This window comes from Lingula anatina, chromosome 3 (assembly GCF_051362555.1).
Source record: "Lingula anatina isolate TDL-2025a chromosome 3, LinAna3.0, whole genome shotgun sequence".
Classification (NCBI taxonomy): domain Eukaryota; kingdom Metazoa; phylum Brachiopoda; class Lingulata; order Lingulida; family Lingulidae; genus Lingula; species Lingula anatina.
The window spans coordinates 14,058,809-14,086,481 of record NC_141769.1 but is presented as its reverse complement, the minus strand read 5'-3'; the positions used below and the strand labels follow the sequence as shown (position 1 = coordinate 14,086,481).

General features: G+C 35.4%; 1 protein-coding gene and 1 long non-coding RNA gene across 2 annotated transcripts in view; one reads left to right on the top strand and one right to left on the bottom strand.

Annotated features, from left to right (window-relative positions):
* Positions 1 to 471: 471 nt before the first annotated feature.
* LOC106175370 (eukaryotic translation initiation factor 5B) overlaps positions 472 to 27,673 on the bottom strand; it is a 29,573-nt gene continuing 2,371 nt past the window's right edge. The window contains exons 4-24 of the mRNA XM_087008219.1: positions 27,059 to 27,550; positions 26,673 to 26,826; positions 26,150 to 26,250; positions 25,777 to 25,893; positions 25,119 to 25,269; positions 24,703 to 24,795; positions 24,309 to 24,503; positions 23,985 to 24,157; positions 23,564 to 23,671; positions 22,853 to 22,963; positions 18,220 to 18,287; positions 17,875 to 18,016; positions 17,434 to 17,565; positions 16,949 to 17,131; positions 16,523 to 16,684; positions 16,081 to 16,212; positions 15,415 to 15,546; positions 12,111 to 12,187; positions 11,496 to 11,799; positions 7,714 to 7,875; positions 472 to 1,884 (exon numbers count right to left, since the gene is read on the bottom strand). Coding sequence (XP_086864345.1) covers positions 1,777 to 1,884; positions 7,714 to 7,875; positions 11,496 to 11,799; positions 12,111 to 12,187; positions 15,415 to 15,546; positions 16,081 to 16,212; positions 16,523 to 16,684; positions 16,949 to 17,131; positions 17,434 to 17,565; positions 17,875 to 18,016; positions 18,220 to 18,287; positions 22,853 to 22,963; positions 23,564 to 23,671; positions 23,985 to 24,157; positions 24,309 to 24,503; positions 24,703 to 24,795; positions 25,119 to 25,269; positions 25,777 to 25,893; positions 26,150 to 26,250; positions 26,673 to 26,826; positions 27,059 to 27,550 — 3,297 coding nt within the window. The 3' untranslated portion in view covers positions 472 to 1,776. The remainder of the gene's footprint in view (positions 1,885 to 7,713; positions 7,876 to 11,495; positions 11,800 to 12,110; positions 12,188 to 15,414; positions 15,547 to 16,080; positions 16,213 to 16,522; positions 16,685 to 16,948; positions 17,132 to 17,433; positions 17,566 to 17,874; positions 18,017 to 18,219; positions 18,288 to 22,852; positions 22,964 to 23,563; positions 23,672 to 23,984; positions 24,158 to 24,308; positions 24,504 to 24,702; positions 24,796 to 25,118; positions 25,270 to 25,776; positions 25,894 to 26,149; positions 26,251 to 26,672; positions 26,827 to 27,058; positions 27,551 to 27,673) is intronic.
* On the top strand, positions 3,626 to 10,470 carry LOC106175373 (uncharacterized). Its single transcript, XR_015333411.1, has 4 exons — positions 3,626 to 5,065; positions 5,326 to 9,539; positions 9,734 to 10,059; positions 10,296 to 10,470. It is a non-coding gene; the product is annotated as an uncharacterized LOC106175373 (long non-coding RNA).

Sequence of the window (27,673 nt, the reverse complement as noted above, 5' to 3'; positions counted from 1 at the left end):
CAATTGTGGCGCTTTAAAACAGGTTTCTTTCAAATCAGCGACAACCTTGTTGGTATCGTCAAAAGATTTTCTTCATGGCGATATTTTTGTTGTTAGCCAACTTTCAATGACTTATAATGTAGCGTTCAAAAAACGCTTTTCGTGAGTTTTTTTTCCAAGTCACCCTCTCTTTCTACACAATGCCGTAATGGCTCTATAGAGAGTTTAAGATAAGGGTTGCCAACTCTTGACGCTTCTTGATATGAACTGCCGTCGTTTTTATGAGATTCAATTCTCAGTAACAAGTTGGACAGTGGAATTCTGATTACCCTGCAAAATGTCGATCGCACGTCTCACTAGGTGAACAACAGCACAACAGGAAGAGGGGGTGGGCCACGAAGGAAGCTTGCCCTTCTGCGTTCCTGATTTGGACATCTGACATCTATTTTTATTCTAACTATTCAACCAGCATTCTATATAAAAACACGTCAGTCCAAGAACAGATGATAAATTTATTCATTATTTTTTAAATTCCCTCACCATATACATCGTCTTTATTAAGATGGATAGTCTCCACATCGAATCGAATCGAAACCCCTGTATTATAAAATACACAATAAGATATATACCTCTTTCATATAGCCTTTTTTAAGTTGATGATGTTTATCAAGAGTTGGTTTCATGCAAATGACTTAACCAAACATTATCATCAATACACGTAGCATGATCGGCTAAATCTTAATTTGGGTAGCAGAGACCGAGTTGCACAAGAGAGCTATATCCCGAAAATGAGGCTTATTAACTCTTAGACCAAAAACAAGGTCCACTTCGGTTCAAGCTAAACTCTAAATAGTTCCATCTAAAAAGATATCATATTGGTATGCAAAATTAACTGTCTTTCCGTTATAAAACAACAGGCGCAATATTTCTTTTAATAGGACCACTACTGATTCATCTTGGTGAACATACACTCAATTTTTGGTCATCAATATTTAGACAAATTTTTGGGTTATAGCCACATATTTTTGTGAAACTAGCCCCTATTTTCAGCTTTTTTTCATGCCCTGTTTGCACATATGAAGATAATTACAATATCTGCTATATAATAGCACTCTAATGGTATGTCTTTCAAGACACCAACCTTTTTATTCTTGAAAATGTTCTTGAAGAACAATTTGACAAAAAGAAAACTAGGGGCTCTCTTCAGCACTTAAATGTTTGTGAGCAATACAAGAGCAGCTTCTCAGAGAGGCATATAAATTCATTAAGATGCAAAAAAAAAATAATGAAAATAAACCATAGTATTTGCTTTGGGCTGTCCTTTTCTATTACAGTAGTGCTGTTCGATCAGTGGGAAATTGATCATGCATAGAAAATGACAAAATGAACAATTTACTTCAAATATTCAAATCTCAGTAAGGATAAACAAAAGCCCACGATGGAGGTAGCATAGCAGACCCTTTTAAGAAATTAATGAATGACTGTCCATTCAAGACTGCTATCTTTCAGTAAGAAATAAGTTTTCTTACAATTTTCTTTCTTTGTTGAAAATATCAATCACTTCCAATGACAAGAAACTAAGACCTATATAAAGACGTCAAAAAAAAAAAAAATAATAATAATAATTAACTAAATAATAAATATTAATTAAATAAAATAAATAATTAAGTTTTCAAATCACTCTTTAGAGTTGCACAAGAAACCTTCAGCTTCACCTTACATCATTCATGCCCCAGCAACAACCCCAGTTTTTACTTTATTTCAAAGAAAAGCGTGCTTTCCAGTTGTATGGGAGTGTTACAAGATGCCAAAAACTTTCTTCAGTTCCACCATCAGCTGCCAGTCAGTCTTTGTCATTTCATCGCGGAAATAATCTTTAACAGCGTCAATGGCCTCTCTGGAGATCTGAAAGAACAAAAAATCACAGTTTAAAGATTGAGATCTATACATTATAAGGATGGATACAGGGTCTTATTAGGAAAAATTGAGGATTGGACTGATTTTTTTCCTTCTCTATGCAAAGGCTACCTTGTTTTTGCCACCTATTCAGGTGGAAGAGTGGGGGGTGGGGGGGGGGGGGGGAGACCAGGGTAAGGTAAATGGATGGATAGTTGATTATCTAAGATAGGCAAAAAACATAAGACCACATATATAAGACAGGTAAATATCTGCATAGTCTGATGCTGCCAAGCTGAAAATATCAATAAGACTAGAAAAGCACTACGAGAGCACAGACCTCCACCAAGGCAGCAAAGTCTCCACCTATTGCCGTTTCACCCCTTAATTTTCATTCTATAATGATTTAGTTTTTTGATTATTGATTATTGATTGATTAATGATCCAGATCACCACCAAAAACTAATCATCTGTTCCTTGGCCTACTTCTGAGAGTTCCTGAAAATTTCATCAAAATCGGTCCATAACTTTTTCTGTAATGTTGCTAACAGACAGGCAGACAGGCAGACAGACTAACAGAACCAAAACATAACCTCCTTGGTGGAGGTAATGAACCAGTTTTGTGTAATCTTACAAAAGTCACTGAGCATGCTTAGGATTTAATATATCCTAAAAGAAAGTACAGAAGGATCACTGTTTCACATATTAAAAAAAATTCTGATGTAACATTCCCGAGTTGAGAGAGGACAACAGATAAATCCCAAGAGCTGGAAAAAGCAACAAGATGGATTGTTTTGGTCTTTAATGGAGTTAATGGGAAATGCCTGTGGTAGAACAGTTATCTGGAGTAAATGTGAACAGACATGAAATGACATTATTTTACATAGCGCTAGTGTTTCTTGTACTGGTGTAGGATTCATCAGAGAGACAATGGATTCCTCAACGAATATTAATCTTGTTTTATGTTACGTAATCTTCATGACGTTCACCTTTATCACGTACTTTTAACTTTGCATGTCTTTTACCAATAACCTATGTTACGTATCCTAGTAGTGTGCTTGTTTATTCTTAATTTGGTCCCAGAAGAAGGCACACAGGCCTAAGCTCGGGGACTTTGAATCTGTCTTAGTTGATCTTTATATGTAAGTTTGCAATATAATTTATTTATTATACTATTATATTTATTATTGATATGCACACAGGCCTAAGCTCGGGGACTTTTAATCTGTCTTAGTTGATCTTTACAGATGTGTTTGCAATATAATTTATTTATAATACTCTGATTAATATTGCTGATATAGAATTGAGAAATAGATCAATACACAGCAGCATCTCTTGTCAACGTATCTGTACTTAGTGTTGGAAATTATCAATGGCTTAATGGAAAGGTATGGTCCTTCAAGTTGAAAGAAATCAAACATGAATATGCATAGATTACTAAAACACTAATACACAAATATAAAAGCTTTTGGAAACATAAAACGCGTGTCCAATAATAAGTAAAACTTGGACAGTTAAAGCACTGAAAATGAACACACTACAACTATATAACTTAGGGATTTTTATGACCTTTTCATTGAGGAAATCAGTGTAAGGCACCAACAAGGTACAGATATGGCCAGGCAGTGCACATTAAGAAGAGGAAATGCACTTACAAAATTACTGTTCATTTACAGAACATTAAATACTAGGATACTGAGACAAGGGTAATAAAAGAATGCCATTTATAAATGTGAGTAGCACTTATATATATATATATATATATTTCATTATAGTGGTGCCAAAGATATCAATAGTTGATGTAGTTTGTACACCACAATCTTTTGAAGTCTGCAGATGCAATGTAAAAGACCAACCAGTTCTGAAACAGTGGCAGTGACATCACAGGTGTAACCAGCTAAGCAGTGACCTTTGTGATCGTGTCCACTACCTGGTTAGGCTGACCACATGTGGTCAAGTAACTGTTTATAATGTCATGGATATTAAAATTTAACTGTTTTTTCTTTTACAATGTGGACATTACTGTAAAACAACAACAGATACCAACATCATTAGCAATATAAACTTAATCCAATGCCATCTATTGGAAAAACAGAGCAAGTTTGATACCATGAAATAGGAATTCATTTGAAATTTAATGTTGCTGTTGTCAAAGCTGATTGAAATAAAAAAAAAAAGAAAAATTGTTCTTTTTGATCCATGTACAAGGTCTTTTTCATCAGTTGAAAATCCTTATTCCTCTTTTCATGGAAAGAGTGTTCGATTTCTACATTGGCAATCTTTCGTCTTGTTCCAACAACATTATTGACATTTGCTCCATTTCTTTGAAAACGCTATGATCACTCCACAACTTGTGTTATTTCTTCATCAATGAAAAGCTGCGCAGCCAATCCCACAAACCTCACCCAGCAGTGGCTGCTAAGAATGGCTGAAATGCACAGGATGTTTTGCCAAAGATTTTGACGAGAAAGCCAACGGATTGGCCACATTTCCAGGAACTGACACAATTCTCTTGCTAACACGGACATCCCTAATTACTTTGATTGACTTGGTTTTCCATGTAAACTTGTTATCACTTTGCTTTCCATCTAATAAGCCTACATATTAATTAAGCCATTTCCAGAGGAGACTTCAAGTGACTTAATGACGTGCAAGCTTTAGCTATACCGACAGCTTGACAGGCATGTGAAAAACATAGGTTCTTAAAATGTGCCTCCTCACTTGTGTGCCAAACACAAACACATACGTTAAAGGGAATAAGAAATAATCCACCTTCATTTTGACCACTAAAAGGTCAGATTTTTAGAAAGATGGAAGATCAGGGGCTTTCATCCACATGAAAGTCTTCAATGCTTAAAATTATACCCAGAGTTTCATAGAAAAAAAAAACAAAAAAAAAAAAAAAAAAAAAAAACAAAAAAAAAAAACTGAACACTGATGCAGAAAAACAGAAGGTCCCTTGCTATAAGCAAGTAAAGAGAGTAAACAGTGCAGCATGTGTAGTGAGGCACCTGTTCCTTGTCTTGAGTGCAACTGTTGGGGGTCACATGTGCCTGCTGCAGAGGTCACATCTATTCCCTTTTTTTTCCTAGCACCTGGGACACCTGTTTAAGGATGTGCCACAGCTAGAGACACATTTACCTGGTCTGTGAGGTGCAACACTCACATATGACTGCTCTTCCACCTTTAGGTAAACTCTCTCATGAGCATAAAATACAGTCTGGTTTATAACATGTTTTTGTACCAAACAGATGAATAATATTTCAACCTTTCAGAGTCAACCTTTCTCAAAGGTATATCAGTATTTTATTTCCAGATTATTATTGGATTCCAGGGTATATAAATACCAGCTTAGGTCTATTTGACCAGAGCCCTACCTGGTGTACTTGCAATAGAGTTAACCTTTCTCACTTCAAATTTTACAAGTATTTCTTTTTCATTCTCACACAGGTGAACGTGATGTCCAGGAAATGTTCTTTACACCTTGTCTGGACGTCAAAGAGAGCAGCCCTTTCATCTGGCCGAAAACCGGAGGATAGCCCCATAAGTCTAGGGGGTGTTCGAAGTCCACTGCTTTTTCTCAACCTCAAGACAATGTTAACAATCTGTGAAAATGTCCTCTGGGAAAAGAACTATTTGTCGATTGTTCACACATTTCTGAGCCGTCCTGCTAAGGTGAAAAGTGGGCCTGGGGTGGGAGGTGGTTGGGGTCAGGCCACGGAGGTGCGAGTTCCCATGCCAGGTTGAAAGTGCTCCAAGCAAGAGAACAGGTGAACCATCCCAGGGAGTTATAGCACTTCACACACTGGCAGCTTGCTCTTGTTAACCTGTCTATTTTGTTACTTAAATGGTCAATTCTGGTTAATAAGGAAAAGCTAATGACCAAGAGGTACAAAAGAATCGGTCAATTTTCACAACTTTCATCGCATAATTTTCTTCTGTTTCCTGCAGGCAACAGTGTAATTTTCAAAAATGTACCAAACCCCCAAAAATACCAATTTTCCCATTTAATTTGTGTCAGTTGTTCTTGAATACGAAACCTTCACCCAAGCACATAATCTTTGAGAAATCCTGTGCATTTCTTTTCCTTAATATCAAAATTACTTTCCTTCTATTTTATTCAATACAATGTGTGGCTGATTCTTTTCTTTAAACCATTTAGAACTAATGCACTCCATAATTACTATATAAGGCATTGGAAACCCGATTCTCGCAGCTAAACAACAATACCAGTGTAACAGGTGGGAGCATGCGTTTCCCCCTTTTTGTACAGCTTATCAAATCATGTTAAGTTATCTTCTTTTAAAACTCTGGGAAAAATCCCCAAAACGTGCTACTTGGTAATTGGCTTCATGGAGACCAATTGCAATGTGCTGAGAATTTCCTATTTTGAAAAGTACAACTGTTCACCTATGTCCGTGTTCACGAGTGGATTAACTTAGAACATGAAAAAAAGGTCAAATGATGTCACCAGGCAGCAACAGTGCTTAACAGTGTCAAAACTGGTCTCCTGGTAAGTTAGTCTGGCTTTGAACAGGGTTTTAATCCCTTTCTTTATTTCTATCACTGGTCAGAGCTGGTCAGGGTTACATTAATGTCTTGCAGTCTTGAAATTGGTCTCCTGCCATTACAGCTGGTTTATTCCATCTCAAAAAAACACTTTCTAATTTTTGGTGTTTGCGTAGCATTTCCCTTTAATTGCTGGTCAGATTTCTGTGTTGTTGACTTAGAGAAGGTAACCTTCTTTTTTTTTTTTTTGTCCAATAAGAGAATCACCTTGAATGTTTTAATTCGCACTTTTTCTGAGGAATGGCAACAATCTCACCTGGTTTTGCAGGTGGAGATAAACAACTTGGAACCAAAATGCAGTAAGTCTTAAAACATTTCTTATATAATCGTGTAATATTCAAACATTTTTTTAAGAGAAAAAGTAAGGAAAGAAATCAAGATGCCACACTGGCACAACAACCTGGGTAACTCAATTTTCCACCCTGGCTTGCCCTAAAGCAAAGAACCACCTACAAAAGACAACAAGGTGCCACAAAAACACAGGAGAAATCTTGGGTCAACAGGATGAGCTTATTTTGTAGGCGGCCATCTTGTTATCAGTGACGCAAAAGAGTATCATCTTAATATTGCTGGGAAATCTACCATCTGGAAACTACAACTTCTTGGCATGGAAGAGTTGCCAAAGAAAATCTCACATGTACCCTGAAACTGAAGAACCATTTACCCTTTTGTCAAAGAAAATGATCAAAATATGTCCGCTAAGCTGAGACCAATGTTCCGGATATTAGTAAAAAGCTTACCAAATTTCAAATTAAGCTGAAATGGATGCATAAAATGAAAAAGAGTGACACTGTAATTTGAAACATGTTTGATAAGGAATCAAATCATCAATGGCAGTGTTCAGAGGAGATTTCAGACAGGACTTTTTATACAGGTAAAATGTGCCACCAGGCAACCAAATGAATTCACAAGAAATGAAGCTCTGAAGCTCGGTGGGGCGCCTAGGTAACCCCCACTCTATGAATATATCTTGACACTTTCATCTTCTTTGACCGACACTTGCCCATGACTTGCATGTCATACAAAGTTGGCACATGAATCAATAAATTCTCATTCTTTTATAAAAAAAAAGCATGTTTATGTCATATTCAACATAAAGGGCTGAGGAACTCTTAAGATTAAATATTTCAAATGATTTTGACATAATACAAAAGCAACAGATTCAGACCAATATAACTAGCACTAAACAAAACTTAAGAATCCATTTCTTTTCCTTTGTCATCTTGATGGCTAAATCTTAAACCCATCTTCATGATATTGCCTACTTACCTTGCTGACTAGTAAGTCGGTTTCATCAAAATGTCTCCCAAAAAGTTTGGGAGTTTCTCCCGGGATGTTCTCTATCTTGATGCAAACTTCCTGTCCTTTCCTAGCACTCTCTACTGGCTTGTGATTGTATTCTATACTAGAGATGCGACCTACCTCTAGGAACTGAAATGGTAAAAAAAAACTTGTAACTCTAACTTAATGTTTTTTAAATATGTATATATATTTTTTGGCTTGACTAGATGCTTAAAAATAATGTACCAGAATCAGAAGTCACTTCTGTCGGAGCTAAGGCCATGGATAATATATCGAACATGAGATATAGTTTGAATAGTTGTGTAATTTTGTAATAGTAAAGGTTAAATAAACCTGAGCAATTAAATAAATCTACAAGATAAGTGGTCATATTGTCCAGAATACACTTCAATGGTTTGAGTTGGTAACCATGCGATGTAACATACTACATATGTGACCAGGTGAATTTAGAAAGACTCATGCTGGCATTTGTGAGTGTGTGTGTGTGTGTGCATGTGCAATATTTATGATACTTCTGCCAAATGCGTATGACTTTTCACTGAAGCTGATAAAAATATAGTGGGCTGCAAAATACATAAAATATATTTTTGGGGGCTACTTTCATAATGATTTGGCGTAAAACTAGTAATAAGAAGGAGAATAAAAGTCTGCTAAGGTGGTCAATAGTGAGGTATGAAAACAAAATCAGTGTCAAAGAAATGTAAAATTTAAAAATATACATTTCAAACATTGTTACAGTCACCTGCAATAACTTTACTGACATCTCGTTACCTGTGGCACAACAATTCCTGTTTAAGTCTCATCAATTGAGGATAAAACAAAGAAGAAATATTTGTAACATTGTATCAAACTTCCCTGGATTGTCAAATAAGTTCATCACCCGACACAGAGGCAATGGTTATGATTTACTGTCCTGTACCAGCATTATATGAGAATTTGTTATTTCCTGTGCTTGCTAGCAACACAAACACACAGACAGGGGCATGGCAACAACTGGGTGGAAAAGTCCAGAAGTAAACATTTGTGCATGGAGGGGGGGCACGACTGTTTTATAAATAGGAAAAAAAAAACTGTTTAAACTTCCTATTTTAAAAAACTATATACTCGACGTACAGAAACCACATTATTTCAATATTTGTCCAGGAAAAAAGGACATAAATAGAGAAGAAAAAAGTTATCCTGTTAAGAAAACAAAAATATCAAGCCACCAGCACCCCAAGAAACAGGAAATCCAAGTGAAAACATTTTGTGGCCACCACTGCAGCCGACGAGTTGGAAACAAGCAAAACACATGACTTCAATTCAGTTAAGCATGTACCTACACTAACATTAGTCAATGAATGGAAGAATTACAACCAGAAACCATCAGTGAGACATCCCTTGCAGTCAGTTTGGGTTTCTGCCATGGTGCTTTTTTTTATGGCTTATGGAGGAAAAAATCAACAGGAATTTGGAAAGATTTGTAATAACTCCATGGAGAATTCTTTGCTGTTGGTTTAAGTTTCAGTGGTGATATTTTCTGTTGGTGAAAGGAAAAAGTTTACGGTGCATTGCAACATTTGGCTAATCAGTTGTGTAAGGTTAGCAACCTTACACGCAGTTCCTTGTTTACTGGTTAAAAGTACCAGCTGGCTGGGGAGAAAAAAAACAAGAAGTGTTCCATGTGAAATTCTAGCAAAAAGAGAAAAAAAAATCACTGAAAACAGATGAAAAAAGAAGTTCTCCGCCAATTACTAATTTCCCGTTTCAGAAAGAGAGAGATAGAGAGAGAGATGGAGAGAAATGGACTTGGGGTACAGACTAGCTTTTTTTTTACTGAATTAACTGCATTTGAGAAAAGGAGATTTAAAAAGCCTTTTTTATATTCAAACAATCCTTTTCTGCCTGTAGTTTAGATAGGCTGCTTCAATTTACATTGATTGGATAAGAAAACAAAACTTATTTGTCTAATCTGACCTGGTAATTAATAGAAATTTTCTTTTATCAGCTGAAGCATAAGAACCAGATGTCCAAACCACCTCCTCATGCAGCCTGCCCTTGCTCTGCAGTGAATGGCGTAGTGCACAACATCGTCCAATCAAAAGTCATGTCTGGAGAAGGGATACATTTCCCCCTGGGTCAGCGGGAAACAACAACAGAGCTCTCGCAAACGCACGGATAACTCTGACCCAGAAAATTGGACTCGGTGGTCATCAGAGGACCAAAATGGTTGATTGCCTGGACTCCCACCGTCCCAGATACACTGTGATTTTTCAGTAATACAGCTGTCTGTTTAAATGGTCATTTCCCCATCCTTTGGACACACTTCACGATGTAAGTGTTTACAGTCACTTGCTATATGGCAAGAAGCATATTAGCATCCTTGTGAGAGAATGCCCACCCAGTGGCACCCACAAACAAAAGAATGCACACCTTTGCATCAGGAAGTAATTGCAAGAATGAAAGACATAGCACATGCACAAAATGATATTACTTTTCCATTTTTGCAAAATTGCTTTTTTCTTATTCAATGTTAACATTTAATTGTACTGCTCCCCTTTTTCTTTCAGCAACCATGCATCCATGGCCATCTCAATAAAGCATTGAAACCAATGAAGAAAACCATCATAGTGACTCCAACTCTAAGAATGCAATAACTCCAAGTCAGTAATATTTAAATAGGGGCTAACTTCATTAAGTAACTAAAGTAACACAGAATTAAAAAAAAAAAAAAAAAAAAAAAAACAGAGATGTTGCCAAAACCTAGGGGAAACCACCTATGCAGAAGCTACCTTCAATGCAGAGATGGCATGATTTGGTCCATAAACTAACAGAGTGCACCTAATGAACCATGCCAGGGAAAACAAGGCACCAGGAAATGGGGAAAGGTTGAAGAATTCCTAACCACAACATTTTCAAAGAGAGCATTTATGTTGGTCGGATGGAGCAACCTGGGGGTCAAAGCGAGGAATTTACTTAAAACAAGAACTTCCTTCAAACATCTTCATTTTACTTGTGATAATTGCAGAAATTCTCCCTCCTTTCCTTTCTCCCTTGACTAAGGCATTCCATACAGCTATTGTACATTAACTTCAGTAGCATTAATAGTATCAGCTGTCGGAATTTCCCTTTAAACCTTGCTCTAACCAAATTATATCAATGTAGCCATATATATAACAAAAGTATCTGCTCCCAGTAGAGATAATTCAAAATATTCTCTATATATTATGTTCTACATATGCATAAAGCTTACAGATATTAGAACTCGTGGAGAAGGCTATGCGCATGTGTATGCTGGATTAAAACACTGATGTTAAATATTGTTTGAATCTATGAGTGGACCTCAATCATCACAAATCTTGAAGGACTATGGTGACAAAGTCCTCCTGTGGGTTGATAACTGATGTTGCACTTGTCCACTGACAGGACAAGTTTTTTTAGTGTAAAATGAGGTGAAACATCAGTGGCCAGTACCAGTGGTAGGGAAGAGAATGCAATGTGTCATCTTTGTAGATTTGTTAAGTCCATTATTTGTATCAAAATAACGTAAAACTAAACGAGTTAAAAGTCGGGATTCTTAAGCAATGCTTGTCATACAAATTGCAGTAAGCCTGCAATGGTTCTGGATAATACTTCACATACTGCACATTGGAAAGTAAGAAGAAAAAAGAAGAAAAAATATCTGTAACTTTTTGAAAGGAAAATGTCTAAAGTTTCTTAAATTGCAAGAAAAATTAGGATGGACTACAACACTGACTTCGTAAACTTACTTCTTTGCTAGGTACACATAATGGTGTCCCCTCTTTAATAAAACCAGCCTCGATCTGGACTCCACACACAATAGGGTCGCGACTGTTGAATACAAACTGCGGTAAAATCCTGAGTTTACAGGGGAACACAGCTATATGTTTGAACTCATCTTGTTTCTTCTTTTTCAGTTCTTCTCTGTAGGCCATGAACTGATCAAACAAATGGTAGATGATGTCTGCAGAGAAGATTTTCACACCCAGACTGTCTGCCATCTCTTGTGCATCTCTGTCCACTTTAACATCAAATGCTAAAACTACTGCATATCTGAAATAAATAAATAAATAACAATTAATAACACTTATATAAAAAAGTTATTATGCTTCTCCTGAATTATACTTGAAAAAATCATTACCAGAATTTCAGCCCTACAAGCCAAAGGCCATATTAGCTTAATGCAATTTTCAATAAAAATCAATCTCTTAAAAAGGCATTTTGGCTGTGATGCTGGCATTTCTCGAACCAACCAGCCAATCACTATCAAATTTATGAAACTTTTCATATTCATAAACTGATTTCAACTAAAACAATAGTGATATTATGCCAATATAATATGACTGTGATTGTTTTCCACTTACTGACTATCGTGATCCAACATGGCAGATGCCTTCATAATGTCTCTCTTGTGTATAGGACCAATGTTGATACCTGCATACTAGAATTTTCAAAAAAAAGATGTGGCTTATTTGGATCATTTCTCATATCATGTTTTTGGTTATCAAAGATAAAGTTAAGAAACAGTAGCCAGTTCATAATAGATCTATTCATTTCCACATAGTAATCTTACAGATCAAAATATAAATTTCAATGACACGAGGAATTATTTTTTTCCAACAAAAGTGAGTGAAGGAAAGTATAAATTTTTAGTTTTATATAACGATAAACTAATGATATTTGCCCTAGTTGTTTTGATGAGTGATATCAGCAGACAGCAGTGTTATGTTCCAAAGCTATTTCTACAGACAAAAAATTTTGCCAGTCATTCATTAATAACAGGCAGAGTTCTCATCAACTTGCAACCATATCACGCCATAATTTAGGTTACAATTACAGCAACTGATCCATAAAATAAGTGTCACCATTTAAACAGCCTTCATCTGCACCTATCCAAGTTATTGCGATATGGATGACTTCCAAGATTGGGAGTTCAGATTACTAAAAATGACTGCATGCAAAAAATGGCTACCAACTCAACAAAATTTTCAACTATTTTTTCATTGAAATGAGATTTTTCATTGCATATTTCACTAAAAGTTGTATTTGGCTCAAAATCTGACGGCAATTTCCTGAAAAAAAGAAGCCTTAAAAAATACTGGATAAAAGGTAGTATCAAAAGTTCACCACCCACCAATTTAACTAAGATGTAATTTTTTCCTTTTTTTATGGCAATTTGTGCAGCTGCCATGCCACCTGTCTAAGTGGTAGTCAACAGCTCACGCGGAGCACACGACAGGACAGAAGTAACAGTTCCCCATTCAACTATTCAGATAAAATCTGCAGTCTAAAATAAACAGTTTGAAATTGCACCTGCATTTTAAAAGCTCCATGCCAGGAGAATGAAAACGTGCACTGACCGTGGCCACGGACTTCCTTTTCTCTAGTTACATGTTGTAAGAACAGTGAATTGATTCCTCACATCCACTTCCTTTTCTCCACTTACACAATTATAGGGTAGAAACTAAAAAGACCTCTTCTAGTCACATTTTCTCAGACAATTTCCTTTGTCAATCCCTTTTTTTTTTAATAATACAATTAAAAGAGTAAATATATAAAATATATTATGTATCTCTTGTAGTAATATATTTTCTGATATAGCTTTACCCCCAACTTCTTTCATTACCCTTGGTTGGAATTTTTAAAATTTCTTTTACATAAAAAAAAATGTAACTGAAAATACATTTTCATTACTAAGGGAAAAAAACTAACTAAAAGAGTAACATATTTAAATATAACATATGAATAACACTTAAAGGAAAACATTTAATTTGCAATAAAAATTAAGAGAAAAACTCAAAATCTCAGAATACTTATAATTTTATATATTTTTTCAAATTCACTTTGCATCTATGAAGTACACAGCAACATAAAAAACAGCCTGTCTCCTGTGTGTAATCAAAAGGTTCGTATGATTGTTCAAAACTTCGCCTCCCATTTTGGTGAAGAAAACAAGAACCAAATGTCTGGGGATTACCCGCCTAGAGTTAACTGGAGTGCCACAAACTTATGCCTAGTTTCCAATTCCATTTCTTTTGATGATTGAACCAATGCCACACCCCGCGTTAAAAGCCATTTACATCTATTAACAAGCTGTAATGAAGTAAGAAAAGGACCGCTTGTCCTCTGAGCAAAGCAAAAAAAGGAAGCAGAGAATAAAATTTCACAAATGTTACGACCCTTCAAATGCACAATTTGTGCTTTCTGTTTGAAATTCGCTGTAATAATGCAAAAAAAGAAGTGACATTCTAGTAAAATTGTACATGTAAACTAACCCTTACTTAACAGTAATTCTGTGAAAGAGCACTGCTCTGACGTGCCCGCTTGTTGGCAGTCTTTATCAACCAAATAGGCCTTTGATGACAAACTGCCAAATCAGAGAAAAAACTTAGCAAAAAAATATCTAGAGCAAAGTAGCAACAGAACTAAAAGAAAAAGTATATTATCTTTAAAGCAATGCGTGATTGTAAATAACTAAAAAATGGATCCTATTGCAAGAAAAAAAAAACACTTAATTATGTGCAATAAATGCTCGTTTTTTCTCCCTACAATATCATTTTTTCTAAATTTGCAGTCTTTCATTAACTTAAAGTACAACACAGAAACATGTTACAGTGTATTGGTGGAAACTCAGTCGAAGCAATAAAAGAAGATAACCAGATTTCTTTAACAAAATTTTACAAGACATTTATGGAAATTTCTATAACATAAAATTTTACTCTTATTTTGGTTTGAATGATCAATAATGTTTATCTTAAAAAACGTTTCAAACATATTTTGGTTCTAAGCAATGGAGATGTGTTAGTCTGTATGTCAAACATTATCATTATTATTATTTATTATTTATATTTTTGGGGGGTGGGAATGGGGGGGTGGGGTCCAATCCCTTAACTCCCAAAGAAGTTAATTCTCTCTGACAGTACATTTTGGATATAAAAGATTCAGGATTAGACTTAACATCACCCATAATCAAGCCACTTGGTCTACAGCATAACACTCAGCAACCAGTACTTTATATTGAAAGAAGGGGTACCAAGTTAATGCAATTTAAATAGTAAAGCTGGCGCTAACATCATTAAGATCAAGCGAGAAGCGATCTAGATGACTCGAATGTGAACGCACCCTATGAGTCATTTGCAGTAAGTGACTTTAAAGATTGGGTTACCCTTTCCACAGGAAGGCCAAATTACTACACAAGGTTCACAAACTCCACCAGATTAGTTTGTCTTGGCAGACACAGGCACTGAGAGAGCACATGCTTGCATGGTCAGGGTCTGACCAACTACCTGGCCCTCTCTGACTTCATGTTATAAACACATATATCAAGAAAGTGAAAGCTGCCCGTGGGGCATCATGTCAAGCTGGCTGCATTTGTTGAGATATGGGAGCAAAAGTAATGCATTGGCTTATAAACAGTACTTTTTCTAACTTCAAATTGGAGGGTAATTGTGCAAAGATGTTTCTAAATACTATGTCATATATTGTGGTGTAAATACTTTATCATGAATTGGGTTGGGTTAATTCTGTCCATTAACAAATTAAAGACAGTACTGCATGGCAATGATTTTTCCTTTTTCTGTCAAAATGAATAAAAAAATTAGCCATTATCAAAATATGCTGAATTACTTTCTAGGAACATCAGCATTTTAACATCTTTTAGAAACTTACAGGTATTTTCGATGTCCTAAGGAACTCCAGCAGAGCCTCCAAGGAGCCCAAGGTGGATGCCTGGACAAACACTCCACGCTCAGACAACTTGATTGAGCCAAGAACATCCTTCAGGGCATTGGCCAGTTCTTCCTGGAAATGGCAGAATATATTCATTAAAATAGACTTAATGGGATTTGATACACTGCCATTCTTTGGCCAAAATTGGAATGACAAAAACAAATAATGAGAATTATCTTATGTATTGATTTAATATCTCAATAAATATTAACTATGCCATCTTTGTCTGACCTGGTTCAATTTCAGCTACAATAAATGAAATCGAAAAAGAAAAAATTAAATGCAATGTTCAGTGAGGTAAGTTTTCCTCATCCAGCTGCTCACTAGAGGGCAGCAGGTCTGAAACTCTAGCCTGAGTCATCACTACACTGCATACATGGGGACATATTTGCTTTGTCAATTAAGCATATTTAAGTAAAGAAATTTCATTCACATTATCACAAACATGATATGACCAAAAATTAATGCATCAAATTTCCTGTAATTTTCCAGTTAATCATAAATATTTTCATACTTTTTTAGTTTCACAGGATGATTTCTAATTTATAATGATTAACTCTTAAGCAAAACAAAATGAATATGTATTTCATTTTTATTTCTCTTTACCTTGTATATCTCTATTTCATCTGGATACCTGGCCACATACAGGGGCAGACCAGCTAGAGTCTTCTCTAGGTCCTTGGCAATCAGCTTCACTCCCTGAGCTGCCACGACTACTTTCTGCTTCTCATATTGGTTCTGCAACAGAAACGAATCATCCTCTGATAAATAGTGAGACTTTATGTACTTTTACACTTTCACATGTGCATATGTGCATCTGCAACCAGTGCTTCCAATTACATACATCTTACAAGGTCGGTTAATCACAGAAAAAAAAAAACAATAACATTAGACACACTGCCCAACAAAACCTTCATGCCCATGGTTAGTGAGTAAAATAAATTAATCAATAAGTTAAAATAAATAAATAAATAAATAAATAAATAAATAAATAAATAAATAAATAAATAAATAAATAAAAAAATAATAAACTTTAAGCCAAACCTACCTTGACCCTCAGTTCCTTCATGGCTGGTGGCATGAGCAGACCACGTATCTGTGTGACTATGGGACCGTCTGTTCCAGGGACCACAACCGTCTGACCTTCCTCCAGTTTACCATTCACTAATATCACATCAATGGTTGTACCTAAACCCTGGATGGCTTTCACCTAAAATGTATTATTCCTGTTCATTATCACTGTTCTTAAAGCTGTTACTGCAATAGTAAGCACATCTTGCATAATTTAAATTAAAAAAAATTTTTGCAACAAACATTATATTCCTTGGTATTTTCACATGAAATAATTCAAGAGTAATGAATTATGAATTTAATTCTTTAAAGTAATCAATTCACTGAAAATATGACTGATTGCTGTTATTCATTTTGAATGCTGCGCTGTACAGTGCTGCCACCTATGATCAATTAAGAGTACCTCCATGACAGTAGCTTGGAGCTCTTCACTGTAGGAGATTCTCTTTGCCAGCATGGTTTGTGTTAGCTCACAGATCAGAGCCAGCAGGTTCCCCATGCCGTCCCCTGTGTGAGCAGATGTGGGGACCAGGGACACGTATTCGCGAGGGTTTTTGTTCTCATAAAACAGGGCAGCATTGAGACTCTGAAATCATGTACCATAATTAAACAGGACAAGAACTGATTCAGATTATTTGGTCAATAAATTATTATCTGACAAAATACAATGCATACCTACAAGGATTAATAACTACATTATCATCTATAAAAAAAGAAATTCATTAATTATATAACTCATTTAAATAAACATCTGTTCCAAATTTTCGTTTATTTATATTATAACAATCCTTTCTAATTTTATTTAATACACTGACCTTTATACAACCTTTTCTCTAGAAAACTAGGTGGCTGATGACACACATAATAAAGTTACAGGTCTTTTCTCACCTGCTCTGCAAACTGAACAATAACTTCCTGGACTCTTTCATCAAATTCATCTTTAGTGTTCTTACTCTGCTTCTTTATTGTATTCTGAACGTCGTTATTTGGATTGCTCTTCCATTGGAATAAACGATCAATCTGAAAATAATTTATCCATGTTAAACAAACATTTCTCAATTTTATAAATCATGTTTTTTGCAGAAGCCTAACAAGGCAAAAATCTGGCAAGTGTGCAGCAGCCTTTTATCAAATGCATTAATATAAGAAAACACTTTTGTAATACAAACTTGATAAGGCATCAGCTCTGAAAACTTCGAAACTTATGGTTTTTGAGGCATCATTCTCTGACCTACTTAGTAGTAACAAACTTTATACTTACACTCTTTTTACTTACTCTTAATTTCTCTTTATGCAGTTATCATAAAATTTAACTAGATAGTCACCCACCTTGTTCAGAGCTACTACAAAAGGTGTCTTCCTGTCCCTCAACAGATTAATGGACTCCAGTGTTTGAGGTTCTAATCCATGCATAATATCTACCACCAAGATGGCTATGTCGCAGAGGGAGGAGCCACGAGATCGAAGGTTACTGTAAGCATTAAACAATCAATTCCATCTGCATATTTATTTATTTATTTATAGGAAATTAATTCAAATGAAGGGAAAATGAAGATTACCATTAATCACCATGCTCAAACTCTGACAACTAGGCACTCAGACTTACAAATGCCAAGAAGATATAATAAATGCAAGAGTGTATTCCTATACTAGGTACATAAAACTTTCACATACCTGAAAGACTCGTGACCAGGAGTGTCAATAATCAGCAATCCAGGAATTTTAAATTCTTGTTTTGAAAACTGTAAACAAGGCAGCAAAGCTGTCAAATGTACAGACAAAATAACAGAAAAAAGGATGCAAAAGAGGTCATTTTGCCAATTTTGATGCAATAATAAACAAGCCCGTGGAACTTCAAAGTCACACTTTGAAAATGCCAATATGTGAAACCGTTTAACTGGCAGTAAGAATTACCAAACAGACTGCATTGCCTACTGAAGCTGTATTTTAGTCCCATGTTTCTTTCCTGTAAGTTTGAGAACAGTAAGTGACATGGTTTTTCTTAAATGGTCATCATGGGAGCAGTGCCCAAAATAGTTTTTTTTTTTTAATTTAGATGCAATATTACATAATGTTTAACAGCATAATGACCATCAATTTTAATAATAAAATATTAGTATCATGGATATTCAGAAAATGTGACTAGCAAGGGTCTTCAGGCCCATGGAACTTCAAAGTCACAACTTGAAAATGCCAAAATGTAAACAAAGACAGCACTGTTCTGAAATGTTTTTTTTTTTTCATTTTTAATAATTTTTTAACATAAAACAAAATAAACAGTTTACTGCAATTTTTATATGATCAACTAAGAAAATTGATGAGATGGGAAAAATATCAATAGAATAGTGTTAAATGTCCAATTTCCTCCATTCTGAGATTCTGAACATATAGTGAATGATTGAATCTCACAAACTGCAATGATATGAGTTTATTTCCATTTTTGACACTTTATTACACAATACACGATAACAAGTTTACCATCATTTTTACATAATCAACTAATAATGTTGTAAAGATGCAGGAAATGTCAACCAAACACTTTTACATGTCTTATTAGTTAAATAATGAGACTGTTAACATGCCTAAGAATTTAATCTGAGGAAATGTGAAAAAACAGCATAACTTCTAAAATAATGGCCCGATTATGCTGATTTTCGAACTCAACCTGTGTTTTAGTAAGATTGACCACTCCTGTGAGTTTAATGACAATTGGCCTATCTGTTTTTCTTATATTGTGTTTACAGTGTTGCATGTATGCTGAAAAATGAAAAAACAGCATAACTACTAAAATAGTGGCTCCATCATGCCGATTTTCGAACTTGACCTGCGTTTTAGTAACATAGATTACTCCTGTGAGTTTCATGACAACAGGCCTATCGGTTTTCCTTGGAATGTGTTTACAGTGTTGCATATATGCTGAAAAGTGAAAAAAAAAGCATAACTTCTACAATAATGGCCCGATCATGCTGATTTTCGAACTTGACCTGCGTTTTATGAATATTCATCAGCTCTGTAAATATAAAGCCCAAAAGTAAAACTGCCTTCCACTTATCATGTTTACAATGAAAGTGCACGGCACCGGCGACGGCGATGACGGCGACGACAGACGCAGGTGATGGCAATATGTACAGACACACCTATATATATATTTACTGTACTGTTTGAGAACAGTAAGTGACATGGTTTTTCTTAAATGGTCATCATGGGAGCAGTGCCCAAAATAGGTTTTTTTCAAATTTTGATGCAATATTACATAATGTTTAACAGCATAATGACCATCAATTTTTAATAATAAAATATTAGTATCATGGATATTCAGAAAATGTGACTAGCAAAGGTCTTCAGGCCCATGGAACCTCTAAGTCACAACTTGAAAATGCCAAAATGTAAACAAGACAGCACTGTTCTGAAATGTTTTTTTTTCCCATTTTTAACAATTTTTAACATAAAACAAAATTAACAGTTTACTGCCATTTTTATATGATCAACTAAGAAAATTGATGAGATGGGAAAAATATCAATAAAGCAGTGTTAAATGTCCAATTTCTTCCATTCTGAGATTCTGAACATAGTGAATGATTGAATCTGACAAACTGCAATGATATGAGTTTATTTCCATTTTTGACACTTTATTACACAATACACGATAACAAGTTTACCATCATTTTTACAAAATCAACTAACAATGTTGTAAAGATGCAGGAAATGTCAAACAAAAACTTTTACGTATCTTATTAGTTTAATAATGAGACTGTTAACATGCCTAAGAATTGAATCTGAGGAAATGTGAAAAATATGCTGAAAAGTGAAAAAACAGCATAACTTCTACAATAATGGCCCGATCATGCTGATTTTCGAACTTGACCTGCGTTTTATGAATATTCATCAGCTCTGTTAATATAAAGCCAAAAAGTAAAACTGCCTTCCACTTATCGTGTTTACAAGGAAAGTGCACGGCGACGGCATCGGCATCGGCATCGGCATCGGCATCGGCATCGGCATCGGCGACGACAGACGCAGGTGATGGCAATATGTACAGACACATCTGTGTCTGTACATAAAAAAGTTATTTTATATAATGGATTACAAATTCACTAACTAGAGGATCAGAGAGGCGATACCGCCTCCGGATATTGTACCACCAGCTGGAGTAAGCGCATTCGTATGGACCCCCCCCCCTCCAAAAAGGGACACCATCACCAGTCTTGTGCTTGACAAGCTCTATAAGATGCAATCAAGAAGAGTTCTCAAAATATGCAAAAAAAATATAACTAAAAATGGTACAATCAAGCAGATTTTCGAATTGACTTGCACTTTCCTACCCTTGATCACTCCTGTATTCTCTAGACAAAAGGCCTATTGGTTTTCCTTGGAAAGTGTTGTCAGTGGTGCATATATGCTGACAAAAGAGAAAACCTAGGGGCAACAAGGGGCACATCTCTGCTAGTTTTAAAGATATGAGAGGCAAGAAAATATGCAAAGCTCAGTTCATGGTGAAAAAGTAGGTCAAAGGTCAATTTCAATATCATACTATATGAATTTCTATTCAAGTTCAATAGCAACCATGGGCATTTCTTTGCCAATTTTGCAGATTTAAAGGCCTGAAAACATGCAAAAAGCAGTTCATCATAAAAAATAGGTCAAAGGTCAATTTCAAGGTCACAGATTGCTAGTGTATTACTTCCTATTCAAGTTCAATAGTAACTATGGACCTATCTCTGTCAGTTTTGGAGATAAAGGAGAAAGAAAATATGCAAAGTTCAGTTCATAGTAAAAAGATGGTCAAAGGTCAATTTTAAGGTCACAGTAAATTGCCAGTATATGACTTACTACTTAAGTTCAATAGTAACTATGGACCTATCTCTGCCAGTTTTGGAGATAAAAGGGAATGAAAATTTGCAAAAGTCAGTTCATGGTGAAAAGTAGGTCAAAGGTCAATTTAAAGGTCACAGTAAATTGCCTCTAATGAGTTTCTATTCAAATTCAATAGTAACTATGGGCGTATCTTTGCCCGTTTTGGAGATAAAAGGAAACAAAAATTTGCAAAGTTCAGTTCATGGTAAAAAGTAGGTCAAAGGTCAAATTTAAGGTCACAGTAAATTGCCAGTATATGACTTCCTATTCAAGTTCAATAGTAACTATGAACCTATCTCTGCCAGTTTTGGAGATAAAAGGGAACGAAAATTTGCAAAGTTCAATTCATGGTGAAAAGTAGGTCAAAGGTCAATTTTATGGTCACTGTTAAAGTGCCAGTATGTGACTTCCTATTCAACTTTAATAGTAACTATTGACCTATCTCTGCCAGTTTTGGAGATATAATGTTACAATTCTGAGTTACAATAATGTGCCACCACAATGTACTTTTTAATACAGCATAACACGAAAACCGTATGAAATACAAAAAAACGGAGACCATTTGCAATGTTGGGCTTTACATGCTCTACAAAATGCAAAAAAGAATGGGTCGCTAGCATTAACGGTTCCCGAATTAGAGACAGTTTTCAGTTTCGGTATCTTATGGCCGCTTCTCCCGTGAAAATGCACCGATTGACCCCAAATTCACGGAGATGAAAGATGACCCAAAGGGTAACACTTTCCAATAATATTATTGGTTAAGTCTGTGTAGTGTCTGAATAACAGCGCAAATAATATTTTTTTTGTAAAAAATTTCATCTTTTTGAAAATTTTGGCCCGTTTGACCTTGAAATAAAGGTCAAATGTCAAATCCAAGGGCATATTTGAAATCTACACATATGACTTTTGGGAAGCCGTCTGTAGAAATTTTTCCCATAATTCCTTCCGTAGGGTAGATAATTGGCATTGAATTTTCAAAAATTTTGACAAGGGTGCATTTCAACGAGCGTCACGCCCAGGTTAATGCACCGAGTGAGACAAAAAAACCTGGGGGTTCAAGTTGAGGTTATATGTGACCTAAATCCAAGAGATGGAGACAGGGGTCCTTGCGGTCTAGGAGGAGAAGCGGTAACGGTGACTTGTATCCGGCGCCAGTACGCGGAGCCGGCGGAGCCGGACGAGACGGGTCGGGACTAAAACCATGAGTACCGCCAGCGTACACGCTGGTGGTACTAATGAAAAAAATTTTAACACAATACAGTGAGGTAAAAATTGCCTTACAAAAGTTATACCCTATGGTTTGCTTCAGTATCAAACAAAATTTTGAGGCAAATTTCAAGTTCTTATCTGTACAAATTAATGTTTTGGGATATAATTAAAATTAAAAATATAATTTCTGACCATTTCTTTAAATCTTGTTATTTTAATATTGCACAAGCAGATGTGATCTCACCTCTTTGCACATAGAAGTGGCTCTCTGGATGGCATCCCCTGGCACGTTGGTGGCTCCAATCTGTTGTGTTATACCACCTGCCTCTCCGTCCTGGACATTGGTTCTACGGAGCTAATAATGGTATTAAATTTTTAAAATATTACCATCCACTAAGATACACAAGCACATATCATTAGCTAGTTTGAAAAATCCCAGATGAATAATCAGTAAATATCTGTGTGTCATCAAGCAAAAATCGGAAATAACATTGGTGCAGCCCTTTAGAAACCTCAACTTGACTACTGCATTTGCAGCATGAGGATGAAACCTTTGTCACTGTAGAAACACAGAAGTAGCAAACAGAAGGTTATTCAATCTAATCCAGTGTGTGCCTCACCTGTGATTAATTGGTTTCTGTTCAAGTTAGATTTCTGTTCAATGCGTTACCAAAATTGTCAGAATTATCACACGGCTACCTCAATTAATATATTAAAAACTGCTTTAAGTTATGAAAAATTTCAAAGTCAAGTAACATTTTCTGCACTTGGCCCCAATTTCACTAAAAAACTTCAATCAGTTCCAGTGGCTAACATCTTTTTCACCAATGTTACATGGTCACATCTTACCATATCAGGAACAGTGTTACAGCTAGGGAACTGATTTTAAGTTTTTTTTTTTTTTTTTTTGTGATAGTAGGGCTTGGTGACGTCATTTACCACATGCCCCACTTACTTTGTCTAAGATCTTCGTCTTCCCTGTATCTACATGGCCTAACACACATACAACAGGTGCTCTCAGGTAGTCCACAGACCTCTTGGCCTCTGCTTCTTCTTTGAATTTCTAAAGAAAAGAGAATTCTAGGTCAGTGATACATATCTCTGTGCCAGCAGACATGGATAAACATTAAAAAAAAAATTGATAAGCATGTAATCTTTTCATGAGGGGACCTATTGGCAGCTGTTATTATTATAGATAATATAGATAAGGTACATTTTTTTCTATGATGTTTTTTCTTTGTCTATATTTGAGATATGTTGACAAGTGTTATTTCTTGACTCTTGTATCAATTATTATGAGACAAGGAAAATGAATCTGTGTCAAGGAATTCTTCGTCTACCACAGCTCTAGCATCCAATTTTCTTATAGTTCTTACCAGAATTCTGGCCCAAGCTTTCTCCTTCGGGTCTACATCCTCATCACTTTCCTCCTCTGAAGACTCTTCCTCACTTTCTTCCTCAGAATCCTCCTCGTCCTCGTCCTCATCATCTTCCTCTTCCTCATCCTCATCTTCTTCCTTAGACTCTGACACTTTTTTACTTTTTGTTTCTGAAAGGATCAGTTTCTTAATGTACTTCCCAGACAACACTGCCAAAAATGTGTAATGTATGTCAGTTAATGTCACTTGAAAATTGTTCCCTTTTATCAACTTAAAACAAAAAAGCAGATGCACCCCCTACTAATCAGAATTTTTTCTTACCTTCCTTAATGTTTTTGTCAACTTTTTCTTCCTCCTCCTCTTCCTCTTCACTGCTTACATCCCAGGCATCTTTGGGCTCTTCTTCTACCTCCTCTTCCTCATCAGCTTTAGTTTCTTCTTCAGTCTGCATATCAGCAGCTGTCTCAGAGGTTGGTGACTCAGGAGCTTCTGAGGTTGGTGTGTCTGGCTCTTTTTCTATCAGTTTTAAAGGATTTTAAATTTAACAAAATAGCACATATTTAGAGAAAATATTATAATTTTCTAAATAAGATGAGGAAATCGTTACACAAACATCTGGGCCCAGTTTCATTAATATTGGATAGCGCTAGCCTATGGATAACACAATCCATTGGATGAGCTTGCTATCCAATATTATAAAGCACTCTTTACATACCTTCCTCTTGCTGTCCTGGCCTCTTTTTTCTAAGCCTTTCATAACGAGGTTTCTTCTTTTCCTTTGCATCAGGAGCTTCTGGAATCTCAATACCTAAAAAGCACCCAAATTATGAAAATAATGAGTAATTCAGTCAATTATGGACTAATACATATTGATCTTTACCTCATAATTGACAAAACTACAATAAAAATAACACCATTTTTTATCTGGAAACTTATATCTGTTAAATAATATTCTGGAGTATAAACATGCCTCATACAAGCAAGAACTCGGCTCAAAAAGGTAAAACAATTCATTTGTAACAATGAAGCAGATTTTTTAAGTAAATATTTTGCACAGTGATTTGCCAAAGGGGATATTAACAAATTTCACGCTTAACCTAACATTATTTGTAAGAAAATTGTTGTTTTTACCTTGCTGCTTCATCACTTCCAACATCTGCTGTGCCCTCTTTCGATCCTGCTTTTGCTTCTCAGTCAACAGCTTGCCTTCCTGCTTAAGGCGCTCTTTTCTCTCCTTTTCTTTTTGCTTCTTTTTCTGCTTTTTCTCCTCTTCCAGCCTTTTCTGTGTTGAAAAAAGGGAGCAATGTGATGTTCGTTTGAACTTTTTTAAATCCTTGACTCGTATTTTTCAACATTTAAATTTGTAAAATTTAATTGCTGATTAACTTCAATATCTAACTATGATGACATTCTTTTTATTAAATAATGTGACTTTCTAATAAATGTGGTATGTAAGCAAAATTTCGAGCAAACACTTCTGTGTTTGTCCTTTATATTGGTCAGATTGGGTAACAGTAGTAAATCAAATTGAGAAAACTCATATAATTTTTCAAATTATAATTCTCATAAAGGATAAATCTTAAGAAACTATGATTATCATAAGGCACAAATGCAAGAACAAGAGATTTTATCATGTCAATAATGTTGATCTAAAGCTGTTTGTGAAAAAAGGCTCCTTAAATTGGAGAAAAGTTGTATAAATTAAAATGTAAGCTCTCTTATCTGTTATTTTAAGGTGTGTGGTTATTATGTTATGGTTATTTTATTATTAACTTACAACATAACTTACCTGCTCTTCCCTTAATCTTATTCTTTCCTCTTCCTGTCGTATCCTCTCCTCTTCTTCACGTTTCAGACGTTCTTCCTCTTCTTTCATCTTTTTGAGCTGTTCTTGCATTGCCCTCACCTGGTCACATACACACAGATAACTATAACAGTTTCATTTTTTAAAACAAAATTTAATTTTTCAAAAGAATAAAACAGAAAAGAAGATAAACATTTCCTTCAACACTGTTGTTACAAGTCGACTGAAAAGTTTCTGTGATGGTTGAAATATTTTTTTAGGCTCTCATATCCTTATAGCTACGAAAATACCTGATGAACTTCATACTCTATCATTAAAGCCATATCCCAAACTTCTATATTAGAATGTTAACCCTTACCTGGGCACTTGGTTTCTTTTTCTTTTCTTCCTTTTCTTTTTCTCCTTTCTTTTTCTTCCTGTCCCTTTTCTTCTTCTTGTCACCATCCTCTCCTTCTTCACCTTTTAAAGAAAATGCACACGTAATGTTAAGGAATAATACAATTAAATATCACTTTTAAAAATTTCATCTCTTAGCATACTCTATTTTCATAAATAGGTAGTAATGAAACATATACCTAGAGATATTATGCGGACATGGGGATATACACTTTATTCTGGTTTAGAGGTGTTTTTTTGGCCAAATACCAGTACTTTCTCTCGTTAGGCATGTTAATACAGTGCCACCCTCTTGCATTACATGCCTTGAACACCTCTTATGTTTGGGAGACAGTATAGTTATAGTATCTTACACATGATGCAGAGTAACATGCACCAAAACGGTGCAAGTTGATTGATTACTTTTGTATTTCATGGGAAGTGTAACTGTATAATACGAACTGAAATATTACCATCCCCCAAAGTCAAACTATTAAGACTTGTACCTTCTTCCTTGGCATCCTCTCCATCTGCTTTGTGTTCTTCGTCTGGTGTAGATTCTGGTTTCATTTCTGCATCTGCTGCAGCTGCTTCTGGTTCCGGAGCAGTTATCGTCTCTGACGGAGCCTCTGAGGCTGACTTTTGTTTCTTGGCCTTTTCCTGTCAGAAAAATAAGAAATAGGAATAGGTTGTGGCATGGATAAGAATGTTATATAAATAATACTAATGGGAACTCCCTCTATTAGGTATCATCAGAATAATTTTTAAATAATCAGTATGACTTTCAAAACATTGGGAGAACCCAAACAGACAGTTCATAGAGAAAATCCCTGTTAATGATACATCACGTTTATCAAGAATCTTACACTTCTGATAAATGATTAATACAAACTTGTAATTTCTTCTTCTTTTCTCTTTCTTTCTTCTCCTTTTTCTTTTCAGCTGCTGTCTTTACATGGAATTTCCCTTCGTCCTCCTCAACATCTTTAGCTTTGCTGCCTCCTTCTTCCTCCGTTTTATCTACATCTTTTACATCTTCACTACCCTGCTCTGTCACTTCAGAGGAATCATTAATTTGAGATCTTTCCTCTGTTTTTACTTCTGTTTCTACACTAGATTCTCTGTTTTCATTTTCTTCTTGTTGCTGTTTCTTTTTCTCTTTTTTGCTTTTCTTTCCTTCTTGTTTTTCTGAAGGCTCTTCAAGGGCAGCAAGGATTGCATCAATGTCTTCCTCTTCTTGTTTATGTTGTTTCTTTTTGTCTTTTTTCCCTTTCTTCTGCTGTGGAGCTTTGTTATCATTTGATACTTTTGAGTCAACATTGTCGGCCTCCTTTTTGTTATCATTCTTCTCCACTTTCTTTTCGTCTTCACTGTCTGCTTCTGACTGCATTTGGAAATAAGAATTTATATCACAATATTATAACCATATATATATGTATATATACTAATACTATCGAAATCTACAATCATCATAATATTTTGTATTATTTCACAATTATATTATACA